This window comes from Lepisma saccharinum, chromosome 8 (genome assembly GCF_977018435.1).
Source record: "Lepisma saccharinum chromosome 8, izLepSacc3.1, whole genome shotgun sequence".
Lineage (NCBI taxonomy): Eukaryota > Metazoa > Arthropoda > Insecta > Zygentoma > Lepismatidae > Lepisma > Lepisma saccharinum.
The window spans coordinates 72615541-72642628 of NC_139236.1; the positions used below are offsets into that span (position 1 = coordinate 72615541).

Sequence of the window (27088 nt, forward strand, 5' to 3'; positions counted from 1 at the left end):
TTGCCTGACAAAAAATAAAGTATATGGATTTTTTAGTGTAAATTTCAATGATCCAAAGCTAAATTTTCTGTAAGGAAAGAATAATTTTGAAAATATGTCAAATATTATGAATCATAAAAACTGGATCTCCCCTACACCTCACTAGTGACTGAATTAGAACTAAAATGTCATTGCTCATGTTAATGCTTGTTTTGCATTAGAGACCACACATCCATCTTGGGTTGCCAGAAAAAAAAAATCATAAGCACAACTGTTCTTTACTTTTTCAACTCACCTTGTTACTATCAGTTATGAAATCCTTGATGCTGTTCACTCAATGTCCCCAATGCCAAGTCAGCCCACTTCTGCTCCTGTTCCCTGAGGGTCATATGGGAATCCCCATTATCTGCTTCTGGATCAGGCAACTCAACTAATGGAACAGCCACATCATCATTTGGAAGCTGCTCTTCCCGCCATCTGTCATCCACAATGTCCAGGAGCCGACCATCAGTTACTACCTGGCTGTCCATGCTACCTACATATTGAAAAACTCTTATCGTTATGAATATTAGCAGGATGGCAACCTTAGTATTGAAACAAAAATTGCTAAGGCAATTCTGGCATGTTTAACGTAGGGTGACCCGGGGTAAATATTGGACAAGAATCAAACTTCAACTATAGCTCCCACATTTATGTACTTTTCTAGCCAGTAATTTCTCTGGTATAGACTATTTGATATATCCGTCGGATACCATTGTTGAAATTTACTAATTCCCTTCAGGAGTAGAAAAAAATAATAAAACTGTGTCCAAAAATTGCACCGCCCTTGGGGTAATTGTTGGACACACCGGGGTAAATATTGGATTTTAGTTTTCAATCTGTTCTGCACAGTACAGAGATGAGCTATAGGGAGTAAATCCTGGACAATGGTGTGTACTATACGTGCTGTGTGTGAGGTAATTATTGAACACCATATGACTGCAGCAAAAAATGTATAACAGTGAAATCTAGTAAAAATTAGCAAGAATCTTAGTTTTTCGGGCAACCTTTTAATAATTTTAATAATGATTGCACAAATGGTGTTTTTTAATCACACAAACTATAACAAGTAATATTATTTTCCCGTAGTTTACGGTTATTACGAGCATAAGAAAACAGTTTTTCGTTGCGACGTTTCAGGAGAACACACGCTCCCTTCATCAGACATGTATTTTCATTTTGACTAAAGATACAGTTATGTATTGTTATAACAATGAAAAACTGTTTTCTTATGCTTGTAATAACCGTAAACTACAGGAAAATAATTCTACAATGCAAGCAATGTGTACATATAAGAAAAATTATTATAACAAGTAAATTTAAGCATATTGAGGTGCTGTCTGTCACCAAACTACAACTAACTGACTGAACTAATTCGAACTATCTACATTTATAAGTAAACACTAAATAAAAAAAACTAAAACTTTAAACTTATTAGACAGCTTCTTTGTTCAAGTAGGCTTACAAACATTGCACAAATGTATTTTAATGTTTTTTAATCAAACACACTGCAACAAAGCATATTGAGATGCTATAGGCTTACACTAGGTTGTCACTTTCCACATCATCTTCAATAATTACACGATCAGACTGCACAGTACGGAATATTTCGTTCCTGAGTCTAGAGATACTTTGATTTTGATTTGGTGTTTCAAGTCCACTTTATGAACAGTAAGGCCAGGGTGGGATGACGGGGATTTCCCCCCTCTGGGTACTTGTGTCCCCCCTCAGCTTGATAAATTTTATTAATGGGGGAGAAATGTTATATGGCATAAAGTCATTATCTCATGCTGTCCCTAGACAGTCAGTAGAATTTCCCCCCACTGGAAATTTCTTAAATACCACACTGAGTAAGGCTATTCGGGACTGCACCTACAGTTTAAATTGGGATCCAAAACACTATGTGCCTCCACCGGGTATCGAACCTGGGACCCATTGATTACAATGGAACGACACTACCATCGGGGAGGCACTAGAGATACTTTGAAACATTGACCTTACTTCATCATTACAAGTTATTTGAAATGGATTAACTGATATGGTTTGCACAGGACCATAAAACACATACAGTGTTTTCACAATTTCAATCTATGGTTGCGCTGGCCACCAGTACCTGTTGCAGTCCAATATTCAAGCTGTCCAACAATTACCCCATAGCATGTCCACCACTTACCCCGCTGTGTCCAATAATTACCCCATAACTAAACATACATGTCATACTGTTACTGTTCATCCTACAATGGTGTTTTTCAGCACAAACCACCTTCATACACATATCCAAGACTGGGCATTACAAAATTCAAGATCAACTAAAAGAAAACAAACATATACACAATTTTGTTTCATTTGAAAAAAGTTAAAACCATTTTTTTCAAGCGTTTTGGGTTATTAATATATTTTTTGAGAAACTGTACTAATCTCATCCCAATAATTAATCAGAGCATTGCTGGATATGCAATTAACAAATGATGGTTGGTTAGATGTAACAAATTATGATACAACATGGTTTTTGATCCCTGTCCAATATTTACCCCGATTTTCTGTGTCCAATAATTACCCCGGGTCACCCTATACTTTTGTGCCCTACAAAAGCACCCACTCACTAACATTACAACTCATTTATGAATCGATGGAAAAAAATTATATTAAATATAAAGGGCTGATTTAATATTTTTTACAATGAGTTTGAGCGAGTATTCTACCTTTTACCTTGTATGGATTATTTCTCATAGTTTAACATAGTGGTTCCCAAAGTGTGTGTGTGTGTGGTGGTGCAATGTTCCAATATTTTCACTGAAATGACACTCACTTCTTAGTCTACATATAGTTTTAGTATTTTACACATAAAATGCTTCTGAATTTCAAGTATGTTTTTATTTTTTAACTTAAGGCAAGCAACCTACCCACACTAACTGAGCATTGCAAATGTTAGATAAGCCTACATTATGACTTGGTGGAAAAATCTTAAAACACAAAGGGTGCGGTGAAGCGAGAAAGTTTGGGAACCACAGGTTTAACACAAAACTTTGCTTACTTCCAAAAAAGCACAGCCACCACCCCCTCTTCACACGCCTGTGCCTACTCTTCCACTGGAAGAAGATATTCAAGTCATTTCACGCTCCTGCCCCCACGTTATCATACCATAGGCAAGCAGGATCATGAAATAACTTAATTTCTTAATAATGTCAGCACCATTAGCAGTGATTCTTATAATGAAAAAGAACATGCCTGAATGTATACTAACAAAAAAATGTGGGTCATTTTCACAAACTGGCTGCAGTCAGAATAAAGTCGACTCAAGAATAAAAAAAGATTGCCCTGACTAAATTGGAACATATAGTATCCTAACACTTCTTAATTGTATGCTTATGTTCATGTTTTCCACTTTTACTCTTGGAATATAAGACTTCACATGTAAATTTGTGAAACCTCACTATAGGTATAAGGCAGATCGCTATAAAATTGGAATTTTATATTTAAAAATAGGAGGAGGGCAGGGAAGAATACTAGGTTTCAATAATACATAGTATACACACTTTATGTATTCTGAAAGCATAATCTGGTAACAGTTCCGAATGTTTAATGATTTTTTTAAAGTTTTATAGGAGAAAGACGAAGTATTGCAGAATTGTAGAAATGATTGTCACAGTAAATTTCAACCTTGGTAAAAGTAATTACTACTGTTTGGAGATCTGAAAAGTGCCTTACACAAGCACCTGCCACAGGGGCAGTGCCAGAGAGGCGTGAATGGACACTCACAAAATCCATACCCAGGTCAGGATTCGAACCCGGGACCCCTGGCATCGTAGCACGATGTGCTAACCACTCTGCCACAGGAGCCGGCAAACTTTGAATACGTACACAATTTAGTTAATATGATGCATATGTATTTTCTTATTTTTTGTTGCTCCATGTTGCATATGTCTAGGGTGACCAGACACACAAACTCGAAAAAGAGGACAGTGCATGGTGAAAAAGGAGGACGAAGTCCTAAAAAAAGAGGACACCGCAAAAAAGAATCGCATCACATTTGCAATTTTTACTCTTAAACCTAGATGTGGAAAGAGGGGGGCTGTCAGGCCCCGAAATGGACCGGAGCTGACCGGAACGGCATTCTGGTTTCATGAATATCTGGAACCTTTACTGTTCCATCTCATCACTGTCGTAATCGGAGATAAAAATAAATCCAACAGCATGATAACGAAAGTGTTCCGTTTTCAGCAAATTTCCATTTTGAACCCTAGGCTATGTTGGAAAGAAACTTTTTGGTCAGGATGGGACCAACACAGGAAACAGGAAACGTTTTTAAACCCTGCGTTCGGGATGGGAAAAATTTGCAATTTCGGGACGGAAAATGTCCAAAATTGAATGATCTTTTTTTGTTTTTTTTTTCTGAAATAAAAAAATAAATTTTGAGAGGTTTCAGACACTTACAATGCAGAAAAGAATTTAAAATTTAAAATGTCAATTTGGAATTTGGAATCCTGACTGTTTGGGATATTGAAAGTCTGGATCGGGCCGGGATTTTTCCATTTAACCTATTTCCAAAACTGAATTAATATTTTATGTTTAGTTTAGGTTGGGACAAGGAATATAATTTTATTGCCGTGAACATTTCTGGCACACTTTCATCAACAGGGGAAAGTGACTGACTACTTTACACCCTGCCTCATATTCGTTTCTCCCATCCCTAAAACCTTAAAATTTTCTCGTTTTCATTGTTGAATTTACACTTTCGCTTCGGTATTTCATAAAAGTAAATATTAATCAATTATTAAAATTCTCAATACGTGTTTCTGTATCGCGTACATATGAATCATAATGGAAAGTAGAAACTTTATGATAGTATACTCTCTTATAATCAGTGCTCGAAAAATTTTCTTCAAAGCTAGGCGCCAGGAAACCACCTACTAGCAATTGTGCATACTACAGTATGTTTCAAAAGATGCGCAATCCAAACTTTGAAAAGGAAAATCATAAGAGATATTTACACCAGGTTTTATGTACTAAACTAATCCTGTAGGCTATCACTGGGTTCATAAATTTATGTTAGCATCTATCTAAATAAAAGCAATTGCATTATTTTCAAATACATTGTTACTTTGCTGAAAACATCTGAGAACTTATTTTCAACAATAAATACCAACTCTTAAACAATTTGTGGGATCATTTGTTGGTGTTGGACTGGTTATAAAACCGTTGCTTTGTGAGGTACATCAGAAGCAGGGCATTTTTTCACGAACTTCCACAACGCTACAGAAAATGATTTCCGTAAGTACTTTCTCCTGTAAATTTGAAGACCCCCATAGTAAACTGTTACCTTTGACTGCTAAGAGCCCTTAACCTGATCTGCCTAACCTAACTACAAAAACCTGTTCGAAGCCCACATGTGACCTAGATGGCAGCAGCAGTCATTAACCAGGACGACAATAAACATATGGCTGGTGGCAAGAGAAGAATCATAGATGGAAGGAAAAGAATATTCTAAAACAAAAACACAGTATAAAATGTCAAAGTGTGAGTTTCAAATTGAATAGAATTGAATAATATAAATTGAGCCTAACAGGATCTCAACGTTTACTCTTCTTATCCTTCTTGATTATTTGATATATAAAATATAATTGACCTACATTTTGTTTCTTTTTCAACGACCTCTCCTTACACTATGCTATGTCACAAATGCACCTGTTACTATTTTTTATCAAATTAGCACAGAAAATATGGTACTAATTTACTATACATCGGACAGATTTCTTCATTTTTATACAAGAAACTACTTACGGTAATAACTTCCTGTAGCACTGTCTAACATCTGGAAGGTGTTTTGTGTGATGTGGGAATGTTTCATAGTGGAAATTCATGTTCTTTGTTGAAAATTAATTCTCCGACGGACAATAGCCATTGGCACGTACACCTTCGTACATCATCACGCATCGATCGTGATTGTGTTTTGTTCATGTTCATTGGGTATCCAGTTTTTTGAACTGTCTGCGTTTGCAACGAAAATTAGAAACATGGCATGTCGTGGATGCGTGGTGAAATTCGTACCGGGTGTGGAAGATCCAGTGGATTTTTTAATTTAATTGAACATGGGATCGTGAAGAAAGGAAAGGAATGTCGAAAATGTGGCAGTGAATGTAAGCTACTCATTAGAAAGAATGGGCTGTGGGTATATGCCTAATATGACATGTCGTGGCTGCGTGGTGAAATTCAGGTAAGTTTTCCGTATCCTGGAAACGGATTTATTCACATTTAAAAGTTTGGGGCTCATTTGGGGGCAGGTGACTCCCGCCAATTTCTAACATGCCTTTCACAGGGACTCTATAGAGAAAGCCAGATAGCCGGAGCGGAGCAGAGGCGGGGCCAGGGTAGCGGTAGGGGGCGGTAGGTCAATTACCCCAGGGGCGGAGTCCGGAATCAGTGGAAAATTTAGACTCAAAAATTTCAAAACTAAAATAATTTTTTAGTTTAAATTTCCCACAGATTCCGGGATGGATAGCCCCAAAAATCATTCACGGATAGCACCACGAAACATTACAAGTTTCGGTAAAATTTCAGTAACCACCAAACATCTCTAATTCCCTTATTTTCTTATTTTTGACATTGATACTTTCGTATTCTGCATTCCTAAGGATTCTTGAAGGTGGCATTTCGTTTTTTCCACGCAAATAATCTCAATTTTAGACATATCGAGTATTTTTTTTTTTGTTCGCTTTCGCTTGTGTTACACGCGATATGGTGGAGAAATCTTAACTAGTGTTGTCCATGATCAGTGGTTGTGCAGTGTTGCAACCTTCTTCATAGAAAAATACCTACTTCCATGTTACTTATTTGGTATTTCTTTCCAGGTTCGAAAAACGGACGAATCATGCATGGATAGCTCCACAAAGGATTGATAAATAGCCCCATGAACCATGCATGGCAAGGTTAGGTTAGGTTATGTTAGGTTAAGCAAATATAGTTAAAATTGTTTTTCAAAATTAGAAAAATATTTTTTTTTAGGTTCGAAAACCCAACGAACCATGCACGGCAAGCGTAAGTTAGGTTAGGCAAATATAATTAAAATTGTCTTTTAAAAATAGATTTTTTTTCTTGGGTTTGAAAACCAGATAGCCCCATGAACAATTCATAAAAAGCCGTACAAACCATTCACGGATAGCCCCACGAACCATTCATGAATAGCCCCAGGAACCATTCATAAATAGCCTCAGGAACCATTCATAAATAGAACCACGAACCATGCATGGATAGCCAAATGAACCATTCATAAATATCTCCACAAACCGTACACGGTAAAGGTTAGGTTAGGTTCTGTTAGGTTAGGTTCTGTTAGGTTAGGCAAACATAGTTAAAATTGTTTTTTAAAATTAGAAAAATTGAAGATAATTTATTTTTGGGGACATTCCAATTCCTTCACAATTTCATGGTGAATTACATATTCTACTGGATCTTCAACGTCGTGCAATTTTACCACGCATCTTGTGCACGTCATGTTGTCGCAAGTTCGTAATCAGAAATGATGAACAGTAACGCACGTTTATTTACGTTCTACAACTGTTACACAGTTAAAAACCGTATATTTGGAAACACTGACCGGTTGTTGCATCATTAAACGCACGTAGTATACGGACATCAAGGGAACAGCTTTCGTGCATCGGAGTCAAATTAATGTCGAAAATTAAATGGTTTACCGGCAAAAAAATTTAAGCAATGGGGAAAACACACTTCCAAGACCTTCCTAAAGTATAAATAAACTCATTTCAGTAAGTACTTTCTCTTGTAAAATTGAAAAAAATACGTTTTCTGGAAACGAAAATTTTACCCATTCACTTTTTATTTTTTAGTTTACATGCACTATTGTCGGTAACATTATAGTATAGGGGAGACGGATTTCTTCAAATTTACAGGAGAAAGTACTTACGGAAATCATTTACTGTAGCTTTGTGGAAGTTCATGAATGTAGTTTTGATCCATTTTAATGCGAATACATGTTGTTTTCTGCAAAAATCTGTCCGACATGCTGTTTCTGCTGCCGCCATTTGCTTTCTGCACGAGAGCACAATGCTCTGTGTGTTAAGATGATGTAACCCCATAGTCAGTGTTTCAAACTTGCAGTGTTTTCACTAGAACATATCGATTTTTTTTTTTTTAACTATGCTTGCCTAACCTAACTTAACCTTACAGAAAATGGTTTTTGGGGCTAACGTGAATGGTTTGTGGGGCTAACATCAATGGTTTGCGACGTATTAGTATCATTTCAAATCCGGGCACGAAAGTAGGTATTTTCAGGTGAACGAGGTTGCAACACTGCATAAATCGTCAAAACACTCGCACAACGCGCCCAGAACCAGTACGCTATCGCCCGCCATAATGTGTTACACAATCGAAATATCAAGTAACAGTAAGTACTCGTAAATGTAAGAAATAGACATTATTTTAGTTAGAAATGCATTATTTCACCTTAGGAAATGTTCCGCATTCCAAAATAGTGCGTTAGCAATGTAAAAAAGTGCGAAATATATGATTTATAGGTGTCTCACCCATACTAATACCCCATTGTTTATTTCCAACCTTTTTTTTTTTTCAGGTGCGAAAACCGTTTGTAGCGGGAAGATGATTTCTGCTAGAGAATAGTTGGTTTTGTTTTGGACTAGACAGTCATTTTGAACACGTTTAGAAAATAAGAATTTTAAAATTTAGTTCCATTAACACTATCAAACGATTTAACGTGGAATGAATCTAACATATTCCAAATTTCCAATAATGAATTCGTTACTGTGCAAATATGCACAATACTGTACATAGAGAGAGAAAATTTAGATATATGTAGGCTACCAAAATACAATTATTTTAAAGATAAAGGACTTAACCATACACTCAATTATATAAAATGCTTTTCAAATTGCTTTTATGAGTAAGTATACTAAACTACAATCACCTTGATATAAAGAACCATGCCTAAATTTTCCACATCCGCAAGCATCCTTTTCCACAAATATTAATTTCAGGAAATTTTTCAAATAACTTTTTTTAATTCAGGAAATAAAACATTATTGTTTAAATAAGTATACCAATAGTAGAATATGTAAATTTTAAAAAATAAAGGTAAAAAATATATATTTATGGAGATGCTGCGATAGGGTACATATTGATTGACTTTTTTGTTGCCATCCTGCGGTAGTCTGTGAAGCCGTGAATTATGCCGTTGTTTAGTCTGTGTTGTTGCAGTATCTGTTGACCAATTGCTGTTGACACAGAAACCAGGAAAATCCGTCTGCCAAGTGCGTGTCATCATAACACAGGAATAACCATAGACGAATAACTGAAACTGATCCAAGGAATATAAACTGATCACTTAAGGGAATCGTTTCTTGTGACATGCAGCAGAGCATAGTTGTGTAATTTTCAAAAATCGGATCATCAGTGAGGAAATAAATGTAAGGAACAAAACTGACACTTTCAGAATTTATTTACATCTTGTTTTCGTTACTGGTATTTCTCTTCTCGAATCCGCTTCATGTTGCGGTCTTGTGCTAATTTGTGGTCTTGTGAATGGAGTCGTTTCGAAACAGGTTCCTAGATAATTGTCTACCAAGCCTACCTGTCTTTCCCCTTTAGCATGTAGTATGGTGAATTTGACATGTTGAATTACTGAATAACTATTCTTTGGGTACTAGTTTACTATCCTTCGGACAGATTTCTTCATTTCTACAGAAGAAACTACTTACCATAATAAGTTCCTGTAGTATTGTCTAACATCTGAAAGGTGTTTTGTGTGATGTGGGAATGTTTCATAGCTGAAATTGAACCATTGACGCATAGCCCCATGAACCATTCATACATAGCCCCACGAACCATTTCCGGTAAGGTTAGGTTAGGTAGGGTCACAATAGGATACAATAGTTAAAAATTGGTTTAAAAAAAATATGCGTAGCCCCATACACCATTCTCGCAAAGCCCCACGAACCATTGACACATAGCCCCCAAACCATTTGCGGAAATGTACGTTCTTCAGTTACAAAAACACTTTTTTTAAAAAAAGAAATTGATCAAAAAAACGTGATTACACGTTAAAAAATTATCCACGAAGCAGGTAGGTAAGTACAAATGTCAAAAATTGATGAAACTCAGAATTTACAGGTGTCCGAAGGATAGTAAACATTTACCCTAATTCTTAGGACTTATTTTCCCTGTGGAGAAACAATAAAATAAAACAGGCTGGAGATGAGAAAATTACCTTTCTCGCAAATACCAGGTGTGCCGGTTAATAATTACTAATTTCGTCGCTGAATGGCGCTGGAAGCAAGGGTTGGTGCACAGTCTCAACTGTTACGTCAGTGTGTTGCCAGGACAGTACCTGTCAAAATGCTGTGGATGTGCAATCGAGTGCGAGTGATCGTGATATTGGGTTTGTGTGGTAAACCTGTAGACCTTCAAACCAAATAGGGAGCATGTGCGGGATTGTGTCCTGCTTTTGTTGTTCAATCCAAAGAAAAACGTGGGTGAAAGCCATTGTATCCTTGTGGAAACGTACGGTGACAATGTCCTAACGCAAGATGGGCGTGTGCGTTGGTTTCGACAATTCAAAAGTAGTGATTTCGACTTGAAAGACAAAGATCGCCTGGGCCAGCCGAAAAAATTCCAAGACGCCGAATTCCAAGCACTGTTGGATGAAGTCGATACGCAAACGCAACAACAACTGGCAGAGAAGTTAAATGTTGGTCACCAAACCATATCTGATCGTCTTCATGCCATGGAAAAGATCCAGAAGGCAGAAAAATGGGTCCCACATTATCTGAACAACATACAAATGGAAAAGCGAAAAACGGTGTGTGAAGTGTTGCTTTCTCAGCATGAAAGAAAGTTTTTTTTGCTTCAGATAGTGACTGGGGACGAAAAATGGATCTACTTCGAGAACCCAAAATGCGAAAAGTCATGGGTTGACCCAGGACAACCTTCAACATCGACATCAAAACCGAATCGTTTCATAAGGAAGACAATGCTGTGCATTTGGTGGGATCAGAAGGGTGTGGTGTACAATGAGCTTCTGAAATTAGGTGAAACAGTGAATGCCATTCGCTACCATCAACAACTCATCAATTTGAACCATGCATTGATCGAAAAGCACCCAGATTTGGCGACAAGACACTGAAAAGTGATTTTGCAGCACGACAACGCCTCATCACACACAGCGAAAGGCATCAGAGACACCATTTCTGCACTTGGCTGGAAATTCTGGCCCCACCCGCCATACTCACCAGACTTAGTCCCTTTGGACTACCACTTGTTTTCATCAATATCTCACTCACTTTCCCAGCAACACTTCAACAATTACGAAGATGTCGAACAATGGCTTGCTGACTGGATCACCTGAAATTTTTAAGGAACATTTTTTCTGGAAGGGCATCCACAATTTGACGGACAGATGGGCACAATGTATAGCTAACGATGGCGCATACTTTGAATAAAGCATTTGTTACCTTTCTCCCCAGATACACTTGTTTTCTTTCGGATCAGTTAAGAATTATTGACCGGCACACCTGGTATAAGCACCAATTCATTTACAGTGGATCTTTTGTAGATTATAATTTCGTGATGAATGAAATTAGTGACTTGCTCAATTCTGAAACTTTGAAATTTTATAGTATTCACCTATCAGAAAATAGTTTTACTGTTTATGTGTCGTATTCTATTATTAGTATTAATTATAATCAAAAAACCTTCAATTACGAGCCAGCATATTAGAAATCATGAACACACAATAAAATTCCTTTTCGAGAAATTCAAACTGACATTTTGTTCAATTACATCCAGTCGTGTATGTTGTAAACCCCTATAATAATAATATAATTTAATAATCGAAATAGCAAGGTGGTTGTTATTGACCGGTAATACTTGTATGAAAACTATGCCAAGCCACTGAATCATAAGTGATTACTAGGGAAAGGAAATTTAGGTAAATAAATGTTTTTTCTGTGATAAGATAAAGACCCTCATTTTTGCCAAAATTCTGATCATAGCCTTATATGTCAGCACAGCAAATTTTATTTTACTTAAAAACACATATTTTCAAGTTTTCCATATGTAAATACATATTTTGCGAATTAAATACATAAAATTGCTCATTGACTTCAGCTACCTCGAAATCCTCGAAGGAAAAATGTTTATTCTCCGCACCTGTTTCATATCGAGAGTGCTAGGTTTGTTTAGTCTTTGAACACGCTCGCTGGATTACTTCTGGTGCCTCGCCTACGATCCTATTGGGAGAAAATAGCTGTAAGTAGCTGGGGCTGACTACACGTAACGATAGCAAGGCTTTTTAACGAAGCAATGCAACTATTGTGACCGGAAGGCATAAAATTTGACAATGTTCTTCTCGTGACAGATGCTGCAGCTTACATGAAAAAAGCTGCAGTAGGCCTTGCCGTTAGCTACCCCAAAAATGTGCACGTTACATGTGTGGCTCATGCGTTGCATAGAATATGTGAAAAGATAAGAGCTCTTTATCCCATTGTCAATAAACTGGTTTCAAATGGGAAGAAAGTTTTATCAAGTTGTCTAGAAGAATAGACATTTTTAAACAAAAATGTCCTGATGTTCCCCTTCCCCCTATACCTGTAGTTATGCGATGGGGCACTTGGTTGGATGCAGCTGTATATTATGCCCAGAACTTTACCAAATGTTTTAATTGTTGTCACATATTTTCCTGTTTTTATCACATATGTTCAACATTTATGACACATAAAAAATATTTCTGAGTTTTTTAGCACATAAAATTCCGTTTCCTAGTGATTACTTACTGTTCGTCACGTGGCCAAGCATTTTTCCCTTCCATATACTCCAATACGCATAGCACTTTGTCATTTGACATGAGGTTCTTTGTGTTCCGAAATGCTTTCATTTTGAAGTTGGTGTGTCAGGTTTAGGGTACTCAGCATTAAAAAACTGTTCCTGAATGCTTTCATTGTTAGATTAGGAGAGTCAGGTTTAGAACCCTTAGCATTTAAAATAACATCCCACAATTCTTCCCTGCTGATCACATAATATCAAGCACAAAATGCTCGTAGAGCCTTACATAGCAGTCTGGTGCTGATATGACCCAGCTGTTCATTGAGAAGCATACTTGCATATTCACCGAAATACGTGAAAATGGACGCTCTACCAATGCCGTTTTCGTATGTGTGTTCCTTCTGGACTCCCACTGTTCGTGAGCCAGAACTTTTTCCCTCGCACAAACTGCCAGTGTGTTCTCCTTCATCCAGGAATAGCCTTTCGGTGACGTTTTTCGGACTCATTAAACTTGGTGTGGTGTGTCTTGTGTTGTAGTTGTGCTGTCTAGTATGTTTGTGTAGTAGTTGTGCTGTCTAATTTGTTTGTGTTTTTGTCTTGTGTAGTAGTTGTTATCAATATTTTGATTTTGATAACAACTCGTTTGAACCAGTTTCCAAATTCAAATACTTAGGAGTAATATTAACAAATGAAAATTATATTAAAGAGGAAATAAAAAGTAGGCTTAATTCAGGAAATGCATGTTACTTCTCTCTTCATAAACTTTTGTCTTCTCGTTTAATATCTAAGAAACTAAAAGTTAAAATATACAAAACAGTAATTTTGCCTGTAGTATTATATGGATGTGAAACTTGGTCCCTTGCATTGAAAGAGGAACATAAATTGAGAGTATTTGAAAATAAGATCCTTAGGAAAATATTTGTACCTAAGAGGGATGAGGAGACAGGTGAGTGGAGAAGGTTACATAATTTAGAACTACATAATTTGTATTCATGTCCAGATATTATTAGAATAATTAAATCAAGAAGACTTAGGTGGGCAGGTCATGTGGCACAAATGGGAGAGGAAAGAGGAGTTTACAGGATTCTTGTTGGGAAACCTGATGGTAAGAGACCTGTAGGAAGGCCAAGACGAAGATGGAGGGACAACGTTGAGATGGACCTAAGGGAAATCGGTATGGATGGAAAAGTGTATATAGAACTTGCTCAAGATAGAGAAAGATGGAAGGCCTGTGTTGCTGCAGCCATGAACCTTCGGGTTTAAGAAGGCTAGGGAGTTAGTTAGTAGTAGTTGTGGTGTGTTTGTGTTTATATTGTGTAGTAGTTGTGGTGTGTTTGTGTTTATATTGTGTTATAGTTGTGATGTGTTTGTGTGTGTCTTGTGTAGTAGTTGTGCTGTCTAATGTGTTTGTGTTCGTCTTGTGTAGTAATTGTGCTGTCTAATGTGTTTGTGTTTGTCTCGTGTAGTAGTTCCTCCATTCATATTGGGGGTTAGGCGTAGAGCTGACAACTCTGCACTGTAAAAAGACATGTCAACAAACAGCAATATAAGGCCATGGATGTTCCCAAGGTAAAATATTCCGGAGGTAAAATAGTCCCCCGTTCCGATCTCTGGCTGGGGACAACTTTGGGAGGTCCCTGGACTAAGGATAAGATCTACATTAGGAATAAGGATATTAAATTAGGCACCTGGAATGTTCTGAGCCTTTACCGGCCTGGGGAATTTCAGTGTACAGTTAATGAGATAGTTAAGTATAAATTAGATGTGGTAGCTGTCCAGGAATTTAGGTGGCCAGGAGAAGGGAATTGTGAAACTAAAAATTATACTTTTTTTCTATGGTGGTACTGAAAATCATAATTTTGGAACAGGCTTTTTCATAAATAATAGAATTATATCGGCTCTTAAAACAGTAGAATATATTAATGATAGGATATCATATGCAGTTTTACAGGGTAGGTGGTGTAAAATTATTTTAATAAATATACATGCACCAACGGAAGATAAAGATGATAATACTAAAGATGATTTTTATACAGAGTTAGAACAGGTCTTTGATAAATTTTCTCAGTATGATATGAAAATTCTGTTAGGTGATTGTAATGCACAGATTGGCAATGAAGAGACATTTAAACCCACGATTGGTAAAGAAAGTCTTCATGAATTAAGTAATGATAATGGTATAAGATTGATTACTTTTGCAATCCAAAGAATTTAATTGTGAAAAGTACCACTTTTAAACATAAAGATATCCATAAATATACCGGGTCTTCTCCAGATGGTAAAACTCATAATCAGATAGATCATATTCTCATTGATAAGAGAAGGCATACTAGTATAATTGACGTTCGTACACATAGAGGTGCTGACAGATATCCATAAATATACCGGGTCTTCTCCAGATGGTAAAACTCATAATCAGATAGATCATATTCTCATTGATAAGAGAAGGCATACTAGTATAATTGACGTTCGTACACATAGAGGTGCTGACAGCAGTGGCGTGCGGTGACATTTAAAATAGGGTACGCAACAAGTGGCCAACCGAAATGAATTATGGGGGCCAGAACCCCCCCCCCTCCCTGGCCATCATGTTATTCAGAAAATAACTTTTTTCTACAATTTTATAATGGGAAATTTCTCATCCTTGTATCAATATCCAAATGTAACGAGGTAAAATATATGTATGATATTTTATATTCGCAAATATATTCTGATAGTAGCTACGCAGAGTCCAACAATTCAACTTTGATTATTTCCTTCATGCAGTGCGATGAACATTGAACGGGAAGGAAACGGCTCAATCATTTTCCGTCCTTTCAAATTTCATGTAATAAATTTGATAAATCTCAGTATCCTGTACTATTTCACAACATCTTTCGCAGAGGAAACCAACGAATAAGGCCAACAATAAAGTTTCACTGTTTTTCTACTCAGTCAATCACTCAGTAGAGATATTTTTTCTTCTTCTCAAAAATCAAAATGACTAATATACTGCTTACCATCCTTCACAACTCCTGCCTGAAACAATTTTTCCAAATCAGGAACAGACCTTCCATTTCGGATTGTTTACACTTTTTTCGTAAATTCCGAAAATCCCTTCTCCAGTATGTCATCAATAACTCCCGGTCCCCCTACTTTATCACTTCACAGCACCGACAAACAATAGAGATCCTGTAATGTAAATAATATGAACGAAACACTCGCTGCAAATTTCACACGACAGAAGAAAGCAAAAGTCAACCTCCCACAGTACGTTGTGTCCGGTCCGCTATGCCCGAAAACCACGCGTTCTTGTGGACGAATGAATCGGAGTTGCCAGTCGACAAAGTATTTTGTAGAAGGGAGATAATTAAGGACAAGTAGAAAATACGTCAGCATACATCCCAGAACACTTCAAAAGCTAAACTACCGTACATCACTTTGCAATGTCTGGCGGAAGAAGGGGGGGGGGGCTCATTCTAATCCCATTGTAAGCATTGTGTTTTATTATGTTTTTCTTTTATCATTCATTCATATCGTTGGGTCAACAATCAACACCCATGCTATGGAACTCAAAGGAAATGTTGATCCCGAAAGGAGATAAACAGATACTTTCATACTCTGAGAATTGTGCGAAACTTGCAAATTGTTCACATATTTTCCCCTCGACACAGTGACAGTCCATTCTGGTCCTCACCTCCCTATGGGTCATTCCATATCAATTCAACCAAAAAAAAGAGGTTTGGGAACCCACCATCTCAGATTTTTATGAAACTTGGTACATTCAATCCTTCCATGGTGGTAAGAAACCACATAAAATTTTTCGCCTCTAACTCATCTGGTTTCAGAGTTATGGCCTCTCAAACTTTCAGCCAAGTCTCGTTTTCCTTCATTTCCGAAGCCCTCATTGAAACCTGCAGTGCTTTACAAAAAAAATTCTATCTCGCTCACACATGATTCAATCCTTTTGAAATTTCACAACAATATTAACCAAACAATAGGCATTTCAGAAAAAAATATGACATCACATGATATCAATATTTTAGTAAAACAAAAAATTAATAAAAACAAAATTAGCGGGATTTTGTTGCCGAAAACATGCCTTGCTAAAATTTCAATTATCATTAAAAGGGAATGAATTAATACCAGCATAAGTATTTTTAAAATTAACCTGGATATTTATTCTAACTTACCCAGCAATAAAAGTTATGGTTATTTTATTCCTTCTATAAATATAATATACTTATGTCTGATATTTGGATGAAATGGCTTCCGGAGTATTAAAATATTTTGGTTAACTCAAAATCAATCAAATAATGTGTTATAAATTAATCAGTGAAGCAAACTCGAATTTCTATACTTTTGTTTATTCTTTGAGCATTGTTGTCTTATTATTTCCTTGCTTATTTATAAAATAATTGATCCATATGTAAGCAAAATATATATGGTTCAAAAAAATCTTTGTTTAATGTTGTGTTCTTTGTAAGCAGCAGTTTGATGATATGTCAACATTACCTGAGAAAGAATAGCAATGAAGATGACAATAATGATAATAATAATAATAATTTATATTATTTTATTAATATGAAATCATCATTGAACAATATCAGTTATTATGGAATCCCCTCCTGCTTCAACATTTGGTGTTTGATGATTTATCTTATAGATATTTAAATGTGATTGACCAAAACACAAGTTTAAAAATTACTGGATATTCCATATATTGCCCATATATATTTTTTACCTTTCCATATATGTGCATGCAACATATACAAAAATTTACTTTGTGACACAAGTTGTATACTTTGACACGTTGGATTATCTTGTCCATTGAACTTAGAACCTTTTGCCATCCAGATGTTGTTTCTGGTGGATCAACAACAGCCAGCACATGGGGAATTGTTACTGCACATATATCTTCATGTCTTGGCCAATAGAATGATGGGGAAGGAGCATGGGGGTGAAGAAACTTTACAACAACATCTCCTTGATCTTCATCCACTTGAGATACCATTCCAAAATACCACAACTGATCATACTTACAAGCAATGTAACATCCAGGAAAAAGTTCATGTACGGTTACAATAAAAGATTGGCGGTTTTTCAGACTGTACGTGAGAGATGGGGTCTCATCTTGACTGATTCTTCTAGCCACAATGGTGCCTGCAGAATCCAGAGGTCTCAAATTGTGGAAACTTCTAGTGCCTGGAACTGTTTGTACATCTGTAAACCAGTTTTGAAGTGTCAAATGGGTTGAATCTACTTCACCTTTCTCAATAAAGTGAAATGCAATATTTGTAATTTTTTCCACACAGAAATTGTAAAAATCCCCTGTTGTTGTGATCTGTCTCTCAAATGGTCTCTGTAAACTCTGTTTTCGTGCCAAGCGTTTTGATGTTCCGCCAATCCCATTACATTCTGATTTCCCATGGCTTGTTGCAAAAATTGACCATTGTGCCTCTAGCTGGAAATCCTCTTCATGCAGACACAAGTTGAGAAAGTTATATTTGTTTTTGTATTGAGCAGCACTCCTGTCACGAAAATAGTGTATTTTCTTGACATGTGAAAAATTTTCTTTCAGAAATCTCACGACTATTCCTTGAATTTTGTAAACCATGTTCACATCATGCTTCAGGTCATTATATATGATACAGTGTGATGAAACAATCTTTTCCCCAATAGAGTTCTTACAGTAGACTACCACAGGATGTACAGTACATGACTCAGAAGTCCAGTGGTAACCTTGGGCCTCATCTTGGATTGTAAAAGATGATCAGTTGTGGTATTTTGGAATGGTATCTCAAGTGGATGAAGATCAAGGAGATGATGTTGTAAAGTTTCTTCACCCCCATGCTCCTTCCCCATCATTCTATTGGCCATGACATGAAGATACATGTGCAGTACCAATTCCCCATCTGCTGGCTGTTGTTGATCCACCAGGAACAACATCTGGAAGGACATACCACTTCTCAGACATCTGCATGATATCAGTGCAGGAAAGAATCATACATTTGGATGGCAAAAGGTTCTAAGTTCAATGGACAAGATAATCCAACATGTCAAAGTATACAACTTGTGTCACAAAGTAAATTTTTGTATATGTTGCATGCACATATATGGAAAGGTAAAAAATATACAGGGTGAGTCATAAGTCTCCATACAAATGGTGAAAACGGTGACTAATATTTATTTTTTCTTTTCAGGCAGGTGAACCAATGAAAAAGAAATGCCACTAACGAAGGAAGAAAGGATTGACATCATTCTGTTGGCTGGGAGTGGTACCACCCGTCATGTAGTACGTACATGCAATGTAACACACAGAATGCAGGTAACCCATGACACCGTGGCCAAACTTATCAAGAAATTCAGAAGGGCAGGTTCATTTGTTGCTGTCTTTGGTCTTCCAGGCCTGCTTTCGTCGGCAACGAACTTTGGCCAAAGTGTCCTGGGTTATCTGCGTTCTATGGGTTGCATTGCATGTACGTGCTACATGACGGGTGGTACCACTCCCAGCCAACAGAATGATGTCAATCCGTTCTTCCTTCGTTAGTGGCATCTCTTTTTCATTGGTTCACCTGCCTGAAAAGGAAAAACAAACATTAGTCATCGTTTTCACCATTTGTATGGAGACTTATGACTCACCCTGTATATAGGCAATATATGGAATATTCAGTAATTTTTAAACTTGTGTTTTGGTCAATCACATTTAAATATCTATATGGATAAATCATCAAACACCAAATGTTGAAGCAGGAGGGGATACCATAATAACTGATATTGTTCAATGATGATTTCATATTAATAAAATAATATAAATTATTATTATTATTATCATTATTGTCATCTTCATTGCTATTCTTTCTCAGGTAATGTTGACATATCATCAAACTGCTGCTTACAAAGAACACAACATTAAACAAAGATTTTTTTGAACCATATATATTTTGCTTACATATGGATCAATTATTTTATAAATAAGCAAGGAAATAATAAGACAACAATGCTCAAAGAATAAACAAAAGTATAGAAATTCGAGTTTGCTTCACTGATTAATTTATAACACATTATTTGATTGATTTTGAGTTAACCAAAATATTTTAATACTCCGGAAGCCATTTCATCCAAATATCAGACATAAGTATATTATATTTATAGAAGGAATAAAATAACCATAACTTTTATTGCTGGGTAAGTTAGAATACATATCCAGGTTAATTTTAAAAATACTTATGCTGGTATTAATTCATTCCCTTTTAATGATAATTGAAATTTTAGCAAGGCATGTTTTCGGCAACAAAATCCCGCTAATTTTGTTTTTATTAATTTTTTGTTTTACTAAAATATTGATATCATGTGATGTCATATTTTTTTCTGAAATGCCTATTGTTTGGTTAATATTGTTGTGAAATTTCAAAAGGATTGAATCATGTGTGAGCGAGATAGAATTTTTTTTGTAAAGCACTGCAGGTTTCAATGAGGGCTTCGGAAATGAAGGAAAACGAGACTTGGCTGAAAGTTTGAGAGGCCATAACTCTGAAACCAGATGAGTTAGAGGCGAAAAATTTTATGTGGTTTCTTACCACCATGGAAGGATTGAATGTACCAAGTTTCATAAAAATCTGAGATGGTGGGTTCCCTGACCTGGTTGAACTGACGTGGAATGACCCCTATACGAAAAAAAACAACTTGCTAGTGTAACTTTAACCTCACATAAATATTTTATATGTGATAGTTTACGCGTATATTAAATATGATCTTCCACCACTACATATTCTTGCCCTCCTGTCTGATTCCTGTATCACTTTTTATAATGTATTTTTATTGCAACCCAACAGTGATCTATCTACGCGTGGCTGCTAAATGCTAGTAAGCTAAGCATTCCAGAAAAAAATATGTTGACTACTGTCAACACTGCATACGCTGTCAAAATCTTGGGTACCCTCGATGCTTAGAACCTGGAAAGAAGTGGGAGAGAGGGTAGGCGCGGGCAGACCCAAACACGTGGTCGGGCTGATATGAGCCAATGGGGTTACCTTCCGAATTTCTAGGGTACCAAGCACAAGAAACAGCGTCTTTCTGCGGAAATCGGCAGGAACGCGGATCGGGTGGGTGTCGGTCACAATCGGGATCATTCGGGACTGCCTTCAGGAAGGCAGCAGCGTGTTCGTGCGGAAATCGGAATTTCTTGCAGTGGAACTGCTTTCGGAGCGATAATTGTTGAATTTTCATGTTCGGGGAAGACGAAAAAACGTTTATTTTTTCTTACGGTGTTGTGGGTACGCAGTGAGTACCTTGCGTATCCTGAATGCACGCCGCTGGCTGACAGTGCCAGTGACCATTATTTAGTAATTGCTAAATTAAGAGAAAGACTCGCGATAAATCATAAGCAACAAAATCTAAAAGTTCTAAAATTTAATACAGGAAAATTTACTGATGAAAGAATTAAGAGGCCATATCATGGGCAGCGGAAAAACAGACCTTCATTCAGAACACTTTTACTCGAAAACTATTTGAGACATTTGAATGAGCTTTGTGGTGAATTGATTAGAAAGGATGAATCTTAACAGTGAATATTGAAATTTTTTTATCACTTCCATATTTTAAAAGATATTAGCTGTCAAATATCTCACTTTTTGGATCGGCGTATAGAGCCCGATTCTAAGTCACTGTAAAAATTAAACCTTGCAAGGCTTTCTTGCATCCTTCCTGAGTAAACTGATTTTTTGTTTTTTCAAATTGAGAGGCCCATTGTGACAATACGCCATTTGCAAACATTGATATGCATTTTCAAACAGCTTTGAGAATGGCTTTATTCGAGCCATAGCAGGGCTGGCCATCGGCTGGCGGGGTCATGTCAAGTCCTACAAGTTCAGCCGTCTGCCGATAGATGACTCTGACCAGGTTTTACAATAGTGGGCGTGGCTTCGCTTACTTCTTCTTCTACCCTTGGTATTGTCTTTTCCCTTGGGGGCGGCTTTTGACCGTGCTCCGACCATTTCGGAAAATCCAAAGTTGATTTCCTTCACCCGGCTGTTTTTTCATTGTGTTCCATTTGTCTTATTTCTATTTTCCAAAAGGATAAATACATTAATACAGAGACTGTCCCAATTGAATCTTACATACATTATAGCAAAATTAAAGTTAGTTTTGTCAATTACATGCTTAAATAGGGTAATCGGGACTGGGGCTACAGGATAAAGTGGGATCCAGACCACTGTGCAGTTCTACCGGGGATCGAACGTGAGACCCCTTGAATACAAGTCGAGATAATTACTACTAATTTCATCGAGGAAACTCAAGGACTTATTTGGGGAGGGGTCCGGACCCCTCCCCAAGAAAGACTTTCCAAGTGCAAAAATTAAATAATGAAAATATATTTGTGTAGCATTCATTTATTACATAATCGATGGTTATAATTTCCTTTGAACTTATTGATTGATTTGTAGTTTCTAAGTCCACTTTTTGCACAGAAAGGCTAATCGGGACTGGACTTACAGTTTAAAGTGAGATTCGAACCACTACTTGCATCCACCGGGTATCCAACCCGAGATCCCTTGATTACAAGGCAACGACGATACCACTGCGCCATCGAGGAGGCCCACTCTTTGAACTTATTGGAAGAAAGATTGGAATTAGGGGGCTTAGAAGGACAGTACCAATTACCTAAGATTTATGATTGCACGCTACTATTTATTACAATATACATAAAATATTAATTAGGAACTTTACTTTTCGCTAACCGGATCTAACATTCTCTTTTATTCAATAAATATTCAATTCTTCATCAATTTGAAATGAATTTCTTTGTCAGGGCACTTGTTTTTTATGCAAATTATGCCGATCTTAACTACAGGTAAGCTAGATAATGAATACGTGCTGTTATCCGATCTTTTTACCTATTTAGGTGGTAATAATATAATTTTAACTTAAACATCATATTATTATTATTATTATTATTATTATTATTATTATTATTATTATTATTCCTGACACAATAGGTTCGGTGTATTTCTAGATAAGTGCCTTGGGAGGTCCTACAGAAATTACAGCGAAAGGAAGTGAGACAGTCGGGTGCTCTTTCAAACTGTAAATCTTGTTCTTGTCCCAAGTTATGTAAAAGCTCTCTCGTTTTCGTCTCGATCTCTGAATATAATTTCAATTATAGTCACATTAACTTCAACGCATTTTAAAAATACAATTTGTGTCTATACAAAGAACACGCTTGGGCAATACATTCACATTTAGAGAACACCGATCTATTTCATAACGAGGTAAGACAACTATGCTGAAGGTAGATATTTAAATTTTAAAAATATTTCACTGCACATTCAATTATACTATATGTAATGTTATGTTATAATAATGGAACCCACATCTTGCAATTTTTTTAATTCTAGTTTCATTGATATTTTACTTTGGATATTATGTGAATACATTAATCGTGATGGAGGGAGAAAACACACCGGAACGACAAGTGACCGGCGACACGTGTCGCTTGAGAATTTCACCAATCGAGCGTAGGCATGTGCTGCTGCCTGTCATGCCGCTACGGTGTGAAACGTTGCTGCTGAATGGCTCTTTCCCAAGCGACATGTGTTGCGTGTCGCTTCGGTGTGAGTTGTCCCTAAGAGGGCGAGTGACAATGAATTCAATTACATCTTCATAGCTTCTTCATGACTGAAAGAAGCTACTCGTGTCGCATGTCGCTCGGATTGGGAATTTCTCTCAATATTGTGTATCATGTCGACTCGGTTTGTTGTTCGTGCATGTTTTGCTTTAAAGTGAATAGGCTCTTGTTGCTTGATGTGAATGTCCCGTGTCGCTTGGGAACGAGCCAGTCAACAGCAACGTTTCTCAATGTAGCTGCAGACCGAAGTGACAAGCGACACATACCTCCAGAGAACAATCCAATCAACAGCAACGTTTCACACAGCTGTAGAATAACATGTCATACAAGCCTGCGTTCAATTGGTGAAATCCTCAAGCGACACGGATATTTCATGCCATCTAAAGCAAAATATTCACTCTGCAGGGCGACACGATGCACGGTATGAAAAAGAACTCAGTCCGAGGGACCCACAAGCAACAGACAACACAAGCTGAATGGTTGGTAGCATTTATTACCGAGAGCTAGTTACCAAGAGACACGTGTCGCTTGTCGCGTGTTGCTTCGATATGAAGTATCCCTAAAAGTAAGCAGCTTTTGAATAGTTAATAGGTAAACAGCAGTGACAGCGCCAGACTTTCTTACGTGGGAGAACTACTGGATACCTGTCAAAGATTTGGGTGGACCACATCTTCACATAAATATATTTTGATATTCAAATTTTACGTGATCGATACTAAGAGGGTCCCTACCCTTGCAGCCACTTCTGTAGCCTTTTTAGCACATATGCTCTTAAGCTGACAATAACTATTAGTTCATTTTCAAATGCCATTTTAACATGAATTAATTCAGAGAACAACCAGTGTATCATACAGGTATGAATTAGCGCATGACTTTCTAATGTCACTATATGTTTGCATTCACCACACCTACCATAGTTTATCAGAAAGATATTAATTTACATTGAAGAACGAGATCAGATCCTGCGTGGCCTAGGGACACGAGATCGAGTATGAGACTCCGTCTCTAAAATAGAGCCAAACCAGAATTGGAGGTAGGATATTTATTCCTTCTCATGTGTGAGCCGACGAGCTGTAGCTATGTATACAGTTGTGAAATACGTTTCCTACCACACTTTCCTTTTCGTTTTGGAGAAAAACTACCAGTTGCCCTGTAAATTCTAATAATTTTTGACACCGCTGATTTCCCAACACCAGCCACTTCAGCGATTTGCCGCACAGTCATGGATGTGTTCTCACTCAATGTAATAATTCTAGAACGTTTTCTGGGTGTTATATCCATACTGAAAACACGTAGGAACACGGAGCACAACAAAAGCATGTTTACTACAGCCAAGCACTCACAGAAGTCTGTTGGTTAATAATTGGCATTGCACCACAACGACAATAATGAAACAACAAAAATGCTTCAAACCTTGCAATTGTTGCAATTGTTGTAAACAGTATCAAGTACGCATCAAACAGTTAGCTGATACTACTAGTATAAGTTTATGTTACATATTTATTCGATTATCTCCTATAAAGAGTGGAGGACTGTGGAAGGGTGATTTTTCTCTCTTTGTCCGCATTAATTTGCGCAGCACTGTATGTGTGAGTGTGTGTGCACGTATCTATAGGTTAGATTACCATTCTTATATATATTTTTCTTTGTATTTCTTATTTCTCTGTAATTTTAATATATATTTTTATTTTTCAATATTTTAATTATTTCACATTCATTTTCTTTGTAAACATGGTCAAGTGGAAGAAAAGGCTCCACAGTCTTAACTTCGCCATGTAAAAGAAGACGAAATAAATAAATAAATAAATAAATATAGATACATTGTTTGAAAAGTAATAATAATTCAAAGGAATTTTAATGGTACACTTCTATGGTACGGCTAAATGATCGGGCAAGAAATTTTATGTTAATTGCGCAGTACTTCCACATTTATGGTAAACACCAACAAATACTGCTGTTTCACTACATCTAACACGGATGATCTTTCTTCTTCCTAGCCGTTACCTCATTTCTGCAGGTTTCATTTTTTTAAATTAGTATTTCATACTCTCGGTCTCGACTACTTCAAACATACCTGAACGTTATTTATCAACTTCATTATTTACAGATTATCATAATCGAAATTACAATCATAAAGATAAATCGTAAGTGTCAACTGTGAACCTGTGCGCATTAATTTCACATATTCAGGCGAATTCAGTTTTCCGAGGTTCTAAGAGTTGAAACAAGACGCCAGCCCCATAGATCAGTCCCTGGGCAGGATTGGGGTTTGATGCCTCCCTTTCCCCGCACTACTAAGCACAGACATTTTATACTTTCTTCTTATGCAATGGTTTTTAATATTTACATATTACAAATTGTGAAATGATGAAACAATTAAAACTCAGTAAATGAAACAACAACAACAATAATATACTAGACCTTGGTGGCGTCCCTTCATCATCATCGCGATTAGCCGATGTTGGCTAAAAAATGACGCTAAATAACAGAAATTGAATAAAATATATAAATAATACTTGTTAAATTTGAAGATCAGTAAAGCCGGCGAATGGCAAAACTGTCATAAAAGTAACAACAATAACAGCGGTGCAGCGTAGCGACCATTTTATTTTCGGAAAGGGTTTGCGTTCCTAGAAACTACTCTATCCCTCTCCAGTAGTCGGGGCATCAACCCATCTCATGGTAGGTGTAAAGAAAATCCACCCACTGTTTATGAGTTAGACTGTAAATATTTATTTCCCACCAGAATACTTCCGATCTGCAGCAAATTTGAGCACCAGACCTTGAATATAGTTGTTTTTAATATACGAAGATAAAAATATACTCGTTCGTCTAGAGAACAATCCAATCAACGTTCGTCTAATATCACTAAGGTAAGGACTTAGGGCAGTGCGGGCTATTCTCAAAATTATATTATTGGTATCCTGAGATCCATGCCAACCCTATTAAACAAACACTTCAACTACCCCAACTTACGAGGAATTTATACTCAAGCTCTCAGCCTCGAACCCCTGTCCTTTAGTAATTTCAAGAATCTGAAATATTACATGCAGATATTCTGAAAATACACAGTTTCATTTCATGCAATGTACAAAGAGAAATGTCATTCCTTTAAATTAACAGTTCCTGTCACGTTTCACACAGTTGTAGGATAACATGTCACACAAACCTGCGTTCAATCAAGCGACACGGATATTTCACACCGTCTAAAGCAAAATATTCACTGTGCATGAGCGAACAACAGGCCAGGGCGACGCGATGCACGGTATGAAAAAGAACTCAGTCCGAGGGACACACAAGCAACAGACAACACAAGCTGAATGTTTGATTGCGTTTATTACTGAGAGCCAGTTACCAAGAGACACGTGTTGCTTCGATATGAAGTATCCCTAAAAGTAAGCAGCTTTTGAAGCACAGTATGAATAGTTAGTAGACAAACAGCAGTCATAAAACATATGTAATGATATATATATATATATATATATATATATATAGAGAGAGAGAGAGAGAGAGAGAGAGAGAGAGAGAGAGAGAGAGAGAGATAGATAGATAGAAAAAATTGTCTATAAATCCGCACCCTAATCAAAACTTATTCAACATATCAAAACATATTTTTTCATTCATCAATTTTTTACGCTTACAATAACCTCTAATTATTACTAAATCAATTTTTGT

The 27088-nt window shown here is 36.8% G+C and overlaps 2 protein-coding genes across 8 annotated transcripts in view; one reads left to right on the forward strand and one right to left on the reverse strand.

The window, feature by feature from the left end:
• Positions 1–274: 274 nt before the first annotated feature.
• LOC145991552 (anaphase-promoting complex subunit 13) overlaps positions 275–27088 on the reverse strand; it is a 128097-nt gene continuing 101283 nt past the window's right edge. The window contains exons 1-2 of one of the 5 annotated variants that reach the window (XM_083127582.1): positions 8957–8997; positions 275–514 (exon numbers count right to left, since the gene is read on the reverse strand). In XM_083127582.1, the coding sequence (XP_082983708.1) occupies positions 285–509 (225 nt within the window). In that variant the 5' untranslated portion in view covers positions 510–514; positions 8957–8997 and the 3' untranslated portion in view covers positions 275–284. The other 4 variants (XM_083127581.1, XM_083127584.1, XM_083127583.1 and 1 more) reach the window with 4 other exon arrangements.
• The window catches only part of LOC145991135 (copine-8-like), a 56646-nt gene continuing 38920 nt past the window's right edge, over positions 9363–27088 (forward strand). For all 3 annotated transcript variants that reach the window (XM_083126913.1, XM_083126912.1, XM_083126914.1), the window contains exon 1: positions 9363–9455. The gene's annotated coding sequence lies outside the window, so the exon portion shown is untranslated. The remainder of the gene's footprint in view (positions 9456–27088) is intronic.